An 8,496-nucleotide genomic window follows, 5' to 3' on the forward strand; every position below is an offset into this window, starting at 1 on the left:
GTTATCGATAGATTTTTTTGACGGTATTGTTGGCACTAAAAATTATTGTTTCGCGCACTATTACCATCGGATTATTCCTACAGTAATTTAGACGGTAATGTGAATTTCTTTTATTTTTATTTTGAAATAAATGGTCAATTTTAATTTTAAATTTAATTTTTTCACATAATTAGTGGTCAATTCGTGAATGATGAAAACCTTTTATTTAAAATAAATAATACAATGTTCAAATAAATTAAAAGTCAAGTACATCAAATAAATATAACGAAACAATAAAAAGAAAAACTAATATCTATAGATCTAGGTAGTAGTAGTAGTAGTCGTCGTCGTCGTCGGTCCCGTGGCCCTGAGTCGGCGGCACAGAAGGCGGTGATATCCGTCTGCCACCAGCAGAACCCCTGCCACCTGTAGTAGGACTGCTGCTACCAACAAGGACGACGTTAGTGGCATGTATCTGGGCCTAGTACACCTTGACGGAGGAAAATCATCGGTAAAGAATTTTCACTAAAATAATCACATTGCAAGTATAGATCTAAACTGACAATTAAATCTCAATCAACGTTTAAATTGTTTGTCACAAGTACAAACCTCAATAAAAATAAATCGAAGTATTCAAACCTCGAGTCGTCTCTCAAGGAATTACAGGGAAGTGTAGTTTATTATTGGCTATGAGATATATTTTGGGGTTTTTGTAATAAGAAACAAGAAAGTAAAATGGCAAGAAAATAAACTAATAACTAAGAAAGCTCTTAGCAAGGAAAGAGAATTAGAAGTCCTATCCTCATTATCGTTGTCACTTGTGATGGTAAATGTAAATTGCCTTCACTTAGTTAACCTCTAACCAATGAAGGAAAGTCAAGTGCATACAATCAACTTGAGTTCACAAGTCCTAGTCAACTCATAGTGAGAGACTAGATTTAGTGAAGTTCAAGCTAATCGGCAATCTTCAATTACCAATCAACAAGAGACTTTGACAATTCAAGAGTCTCCAAATCATCAACCCAAGCCAAGAACACAAAAATCTAAATTAAAATCCAACAAAACATTTTATCAAACATTTAGAAAGCACAAAATAAAAACATGGAAAACTAACAAGAAATAGTAAAACCCAAGACTAACAATTGCAAGAAAATAATAACACAAATTAAAGGAAGCATTAATAACATGAAAATATAAATTGCATAAATAAAGATCAAGAGTAGCAAGAATGCATAACATAAAGCCAACAAAGTGAAGAAAATAACAAGTAGAATTAAAAGACAAAGGTGCTAGAACAATAAAAGGTAGAAGAGAAACTAAATTCTGCTCCATTCCCTGGCCTCTAATTTGTATTTTCGGGCCTAAAAATGGGTCAAAAGCAGCCCAGAAATCGCCCCCAACGAATTCTGTTCATTGCAGCACGTAACGCTCGTCAAGCGTATGCGTCAGCCACGCGTATGCGTTGCTGGATATTGAACTGGCCACATGTACGCATCATCCTCGCATACGCGTCATATGGACTATGGCTTGGTCACGCGTACGCGTCAGCCATGCGTGCGCGTGGACACCAGCTTCTCAAAACTTCAATTTCTTGTGGTCCTTCCACTTTTACATGCTTCCTTTCCATCCTCTAAGTCATTCTTGTCCTATAAATCCTGAAATCACTTAACACACATATCACGGCATCGAATGATAATAACAGAGGATTAAAAATTAGTAATTTAGAGTCAAAGAAGCATGTTTTCAATTATAGCACAAAATTAGGAAGAAAACTTAAAAACATACAATTTACATGAATAAGTGTGAGAATAATTGACAAAATTCACTCAATTCAATCCAAAATATACCATGAAATAGTGGTTTATCACAACTCCATCTGAGCCTCCATACGCTGCATTTGCTCTAGCAACTCCCTCCACTCCCTGACAAAGATCATCCAGCATCTGCTGGAGCCGCCAACCCATTCTATGATTGAATATCTTCCGGATGGTCAGGTCATGCTTAGCATCTCATATAAAGTGCAGATGAAACAAAAAAAACTTTTAAATTAGTTAAGATAGATGATATAAACTAACTAAAAAGGTTTGAAACAGAAAAAAAACCAATTACCTCCCATTTCTCAAACCAGCATTTTCTAGTCTCAGTGAGGATCTTCTTGTAGCCGGGCTAGGGCTGGTCGTACATCAGCTTGACATTGGTCATCTCCTAAGTACACGCGTTGTTGTTCGGCGCAAACTTAACAACAACCCACAAACAAGAATCAACCTGAATCCACTAAACTGGAATCATAATAATTGAAACTTAAAACAATAACCAGGCAACCAAATCAACCTAAATCCACTAAACAAGAATCAATTTTCAGAAACTTTTAGCAATAAATTTAATCAAAATCATTGAAACTTAAAACAATAACCAGGCAACCAAATCAACCTAAATCCACTAAACAGGAATCAATTTTTAGGAACTTTCAACAACAATCATAATAATTGAAATGGAAAACACTAACTAGGCAACCAAATCAACCTAAATCCACCAGAAGAGAATCAATTTTCAGGAACTTTCAGCAATAAAGTTAATCATAATGATTGAAACTTAAAAACACTAACCAGCATTCAAACCTAAATCCACTAAACTAGAATCAATTTTCATGCACTTTCAGTGATAACCATAAACTGGAAATAAACGAGACTGAATGTGATACTTACCCCGTGTCACTATTAGGCCAAACGGTCAACCGTACGATAGGAGGTGGTGGAGGGGCATCAGCTGCTGCCTCACTTTCTTGGCTAGACTCGGGGCCACGGCATCCGTCATTGGAGGCGGCGTCGCAGGGGATACGGGCTACTCAGCGGTCGAAGGCGTCGTCGTCGCAGTAAATGGAGGCACGTAATCGGGGGTACCGGAAGAAACCCTCCCTCTACCCCAACCATGGTTACGACAACGACCAGCAGCTTGATCCTCAGCACCTCTACCTCTCGTCATTTCGCAAATATCAAATTATCAAACAATCTCAGCAATAATTTCTCAGCAAAATAATCATTAACGCAACAATTAACACAATTAGACAATTTCAAACACTTCAACGATTCAAAACCGAATGTATTGAATCTAACCTAACTTAATCAACCTAAATCTACTAAGATTAGAAACCTAAACTGAACTAACTTTGAAATTGATTCAAAATTAAAATTGAAATTCTAATTAAAACTAAACTAAAATTAAACAATTATTAAACAATCTCAGGAACAATTTCTCAGTAAAACAGTCATCAACGCAGCAATTAATACAATTAGATAATTTCAAACACTTTAACAATTCAAAATCGAATGTATTGAGTCTAATCTAACTTAATCAACCTAAATCCACTAAGATTAGAAAACTAAACTGAACTAACTTTGAAAATGATTCAAAATTAAAATTAAAAATCTAATCAAAGCTGAACTAAATTAAACTAAAATTAAACAATTATCAAACAATCTCAGCAATAGTTTCTTAACAAAACAGTTGTCAACACATCAATTAACATAATTAGACAATTCCAAACACTTCAATAATTCAAAACCGAATGTATTGAATCTAACCTAACTTAATCAACCTAAATCCACTAAGATTAATTAGAAAACTAAACTAAACTAACTTTGAAACTGATTCAAAACTAAAATTGAAATTCTAATCAAACCTAAACTAAATTAAACTAAAATTAAATAATTATCAAACAATCTCAACAATAATTTCTCAACAAAACAATCATCAACGCAACAATTAGATAATTCCAAATACTTCAACAAATTAAAACCTAATGTATTGAATCTAGTCTAACTTAATCAACTTAAATCCACTAAGATTAGAAAACTAAACTGAACTAACTTTGAAACTGATTCAAAATTAAAATTGTAATTCTACTCAAACCTAAACTAAATTAAAGAAATTGGAAACGAGTTGTTCAAGAACCTGTAATGAAGAACAGAGCAAGAAATTTGAAAAGAGGTGGATGTTGCAGTGGTGGTCGCTAAAGTTACAGTGCGGAAGATGGTGGTGATGGCAGATGATGATGACGATGAAGGAGAGAGATAGGGGGAGGGGAAGAAGGAGAAGAAGTAGGGGTCGGCGTAAATGGTTGACGACGATAGAGAGGGGATGACGATTGCGGTGGTCTCGGCGGTGGCGGCAAATGGTGGTGATGGAGAGAGAGAGAGAGAGAGAGAGAGAGAGAGAGAGAGAGAGAGAGAGAGAGAGAGAGATGATGGTGATGGTAGTGAGGGTTCGGATGAGGGAGAGGAAGGTTCATGATTTAAATTTATGCCCCTTTTACCGTCGGATTTACCATAAAAAAATTTCGACGATAAACCATTGCAGGTCACCAAAACGCAACGTTTCACTAATTGGAGTTACTGTCGAATTTTTCCGACGATAAACTTAACTGTAAAGGACGCGCTAATTTAATTTATTTTCCCTTCAAATATTATCATTAGATTTATTATCAGAAAATAGAATTTACTGATAATTACTTAACCTTATGAATTTAATGTTATTACTTGATGTAAATCCACCGCTAAATCCAATATTATTCAAAAAAAATTTTGTAGTGAGCAGTGTTTCTGATCCACAGATTAAAGTAAGTTATATAAAAGGTTATTACTTACTAGCTCTTTTTGGTTGTTATGTTCCTCTAATATAATAAACTTGTTCATGTTTTTACTTGGAAAGCTTGTTTCTGTGAAATTAAAGGATCTTACTCATCAAGAGAAGCTTGTATTTTGGATAAACACATAATTATTTCTGCATACTGAATGTAAGATATATCATTTGTTATCATTAATATCTTAGCCTATGTAACATGATGAGGATAATCAACATAATATTTTTTGGCTTGAATGTTGTGTAGACATATTTAGAGCATGGCATACCTAAAAGCCTAAAATAATTTATTTTTCGAATAGTATTCTATAGCATATTAAAGCATTGGTTTGATGACTTTGATCAAATTAACTAAGATTATGCAATGGTTAATTATATATTATGTTAGGCAAGAATAATAGTTGGGGACCAATTTGTTCAGCGCAATAACAATGGAGCACTTCATAATAGGCAACTAAATTTTTGCAGATTTTGATGATTGATGACAAATTTTTATATTATTATTTTGTGTTTGATTTTTTTTGTTAATTGACTTTTATATTTGTACTTTAATAAAATTATAACACTTTAGTTTATATAATATTTTAAATTTTAATAATATTTTAAAGTTTATATTAAATTATAATTATATTTTAATATATTTATTTATATTTTATTTACTATTTTATTATAAAATAATTTTTTTAGTTGAATCAACCGTTAAACTGATTAGACTAATAAATTAATAAATCAATAATTAAAATAATTTAATGATCAATCTAATTTTTAGAACATTATAAAAATGTATTACCATTGGGTCTGATTTATTTCAAGTGTATCAAGAGTACTGGTATACTAGTTGTTTTAACCATTGATCTGAATTATAAAAAATATATATAATATATATTAATTGAAATCAATGGTTAAAATAATTGGTGCACCAGTATTCTCGGATGCACTTAAAATATTTCCATATATATATATATATATATATATATATATATATATATAAAACAAGTCTTAACTTCGATTTATTTGGAGAAATATAAAAGTCAGAATTTATTATTTTTATTATTAATTAATTATTAAAGTTTAAAAATATAGAATAAAATATATTATTAAACTACTAAATTTAAAAAATTAAACTAAAATAATTAAAATAAATTCTGATAATTTTACAGTATTCTTCGATGCTTAATCTTTGTAAACTTGCTTCGCGTTGGTAGATATCTTGATGTCCTCCCAAGTGTTCGTTCATTATATTCCACCACCGACACTGCCTTTTCTTTTTGCAAATTTTCAAATAAAAAAGAACATATAAAATTCAAGCCTTTTTTGTGTAAAGGATAAACAGTGGTTATTTTAAGCTTGGGAACGGGAATAAGGAAGAACAAGTGGGAACGAAATGAATTCGAAGAATAATAATATCTTACAGGTTGTCAAATGATGAATAGTCATGTTCAATAGTCATTGACCATTTTACTGTAATGTATTATTTAAGGATCTGGTGGTGCATACAAAATAATATACTTATAAAGTAAAAAAAAAATAAGAATCTAATTATTATTATTATTATTATTATTAAATTTATTATTTTTATACATGTGTAAGTTTTATTATTTTGATTTAAAGTTGATTAAAATTTAATTTTTTATTTTATAAATCTCTTTATTTCAAAGAAGTTTGATATTTATTTATGATACATTATTTTTTTTTTCTTTTGAAATGCATATATATACACAGCCACGTATTGAAACCATATCTCAGCTATAGCCAGGAATCGACCCATGTATGGTTGTCTCAGGAGCAATGTCGTTGCCACTTTTGCACATAGCTTGGCCATATATAACAATTATCAGCAGCACAGCTAGCATGTATAATAATGATGATGGAAAAATAAAACGACTAAACGAGAAAAGAAAGCATAACATTCAGGAAATAATATGAATAATTGTCTATACATTTCTTTATTTTATTATTATTTTTAAGAAGTATAATTCAGGCATCCAGCTTAAAAATAAGGAGCACTTGAGAATTATTATGATATGCACAGTTATTGGATACAACAACAGTAATATAACAGAGTAGACAATTATTAATTGGATCAATTATCTATCCGTCACTGCTGGAAAATGAATATCATACTATCATCACTAGTCACCTTCACCTTTCATGTCTGAATCTTTGTTACCCTCTCTGCACTCTTCCTCCTTCTTCAAATCTCATAATATGTACCTATATATGTATTTATGTATATGTGTATATATGTATAGATCGAATAATCCAAAATTTTATAAACACGTGAATGATAATCGAAGCATGTTAGATAGCTAGCTTCAAGAATCAAGAGAAAATGGAGTGAGCAACAAATCATAAGGTGCCCAAAGAGCATCCAAAGGGCAAGGCCTATTAGCGTCCAACCTCACCCATGGCTTACCTTTGCCACTCCAATGCAACAAACTCACAGGACCAGGATGCAGATCTCTGCACAAACCACGAAAATTGTCACCACCCAAACCATGCTGGTTCCACCTATGATCCACGGTAGCAATATTTCCAGCGAAAACAAGAAGAAACGGTGGCAGAGAACCAAGCTCGTAGATCCTCGTCCTCTTCTGCACCTCCATCCACTCCTCGATCTTCCTCGTGTAATCCCCATGGCGCCACCGATCCAGATCGATCACCATGACCCCTGTGTTGAAGTAGCAAGGCTCTCTGTTCGCGAATGTAAGCGACAGAGAAGGATTCGACCAGAATGTTTGTGTGAAGTACGCTGTGAAATTCGCGTTGCAGTATTGCGGCGCTGCAAGAACCGCCGTTTGGCCTAGTGGGGTGGCTGCGAGTTTCGCAATGTCGTCGACGAGTATGAGGTCGGAGTCCAAGTAGACGACGCGGCGGACGCAGAGTGGAAGGAGATTGGCAAGGTAGCTGCGGGCGTAGTTAAGAGGGCAGTCAAGTGCGGAGCGGATTGAGGTGGAGATGAGGCCGGAGACGGTGGCATTGTCAAAATGATAGAGGTGGAACTTGAGGTAAGGGAAGGAGTTGGAGATGGCGGCGCGTAGGAGTGACGCGTTGGAGGAACAGACGAAGTGGAAGAAGATGTTTTGTGGGCAGGAAGAGTGTTGGAGGACTGAAAGGATTGCAGCCATGGATCCTCGGATGTATGTTGTGTCTAGAGTCATTGCCACGTGTACTGCTTCTTCCGAGCATATGTACGTGTCCGTGTCCGTGTCCGTGTTAGTGTCATCGCTGTCGGTGTCCATGACGGAGGGGCAGTCCGGGGAGTTGTAGAATTGAGGTGCTTCCTTAAACTGATGGGGAATAATGGTGGCGTTTTTGGCTTTGTTGGTGGTGGAAGAGCATAAACATGAACATGGAAGCAATAAGAGACCTGCGAAGAAGAGTAGTAATGTTTTTGGTTTTGTTAATCTAGATTGCATAGTTTTGTTAATCTTTTGAGAATGGAAAATGGCGTGTGAGTGTGAGACTCTGAGCTGGGTTTGAATTTTGGGATCTATGAGGTGGCTTATAATTGGAGAATGTGGAGAATGAGGTTTCAAACACGCTTTTGGTCTCCTTCTAGTAATGAAAATATTAATTAAAAAATGTGGAGAAAAAAGAAAGAGTAGCTGGATGGGGTGCAGGGTTTGGGAGGCAAAGTCAAGAATATATGAAGGGTGGTACATGTGGGTAGGGTTCACATTGCTGGTTATGGACTTGTCGTGGATGGTTTGCTAGCATTTTCAGGTTTCGGATTGGGACCCTCATCTAAGCTTCTCTGTTTTCTTCGTCATGCCATCATTAACTCATCATCATTGCTATGTCTTTGTAGACTGCTATTCTATCTTGAATTTAAAATATTGAGGGTATTCCTTTTACTTTACAGGCTAGTAGGGTACA

The 8,496-nt window shown here is 34.4% G+C and overlaps 1 protein-coding gene across 1 annotated transcript; it reads right to left on the reverse strand.

Annotated features, from left to right (window-relative positions):
- Window positions 1-6,301: 6,301 nt before the first annotated feature.
- On the reverse strand, window positions 6,302-8,249 carry LOC130958292 (probable galacturonosyltransferase-like 1). The gene has a single exon (XM_057885204.1). It carries the CDS (start codon window positions 8,034-8,036, stop codon window positions 6,933-6,935), a length of 1,104 nt encoding a protein of 367 aa, XP_057741187.1. The 5' UTR covers window positions 8,037-8,249; the 3' UTR covers window positions 6,302-6,932.
- Between the last annotated feature and the right edge of the window lie 247 nt (window positions 8,250-8,496).

Source organism: Arachis stenosperma, chromosome 2 (genome assembly GCF_014773155.1).
Source record: "Arachis stenosperma cultivar V10309 chromosome 2, arast.V10309.gnm1.PFL2, whole genome shotgun sequence".
Classification (NCBI taxonomy): Eukaryota; Viridiplantae; Streptophyta; class Magnoliopsida; order Fabales; family Fabaceae; genus Arachis; species Arachis stenosperma.

What these genes read in the sequence shown, in the direction of transcription:
- LOC130958292 (XM_057885204.1), bottom strand. Translation starts at nt 8,036, where the DNA reads ATGCAATCTAGATTAACAAAACCAAAAACATTACTACTCTTCTTCGCA.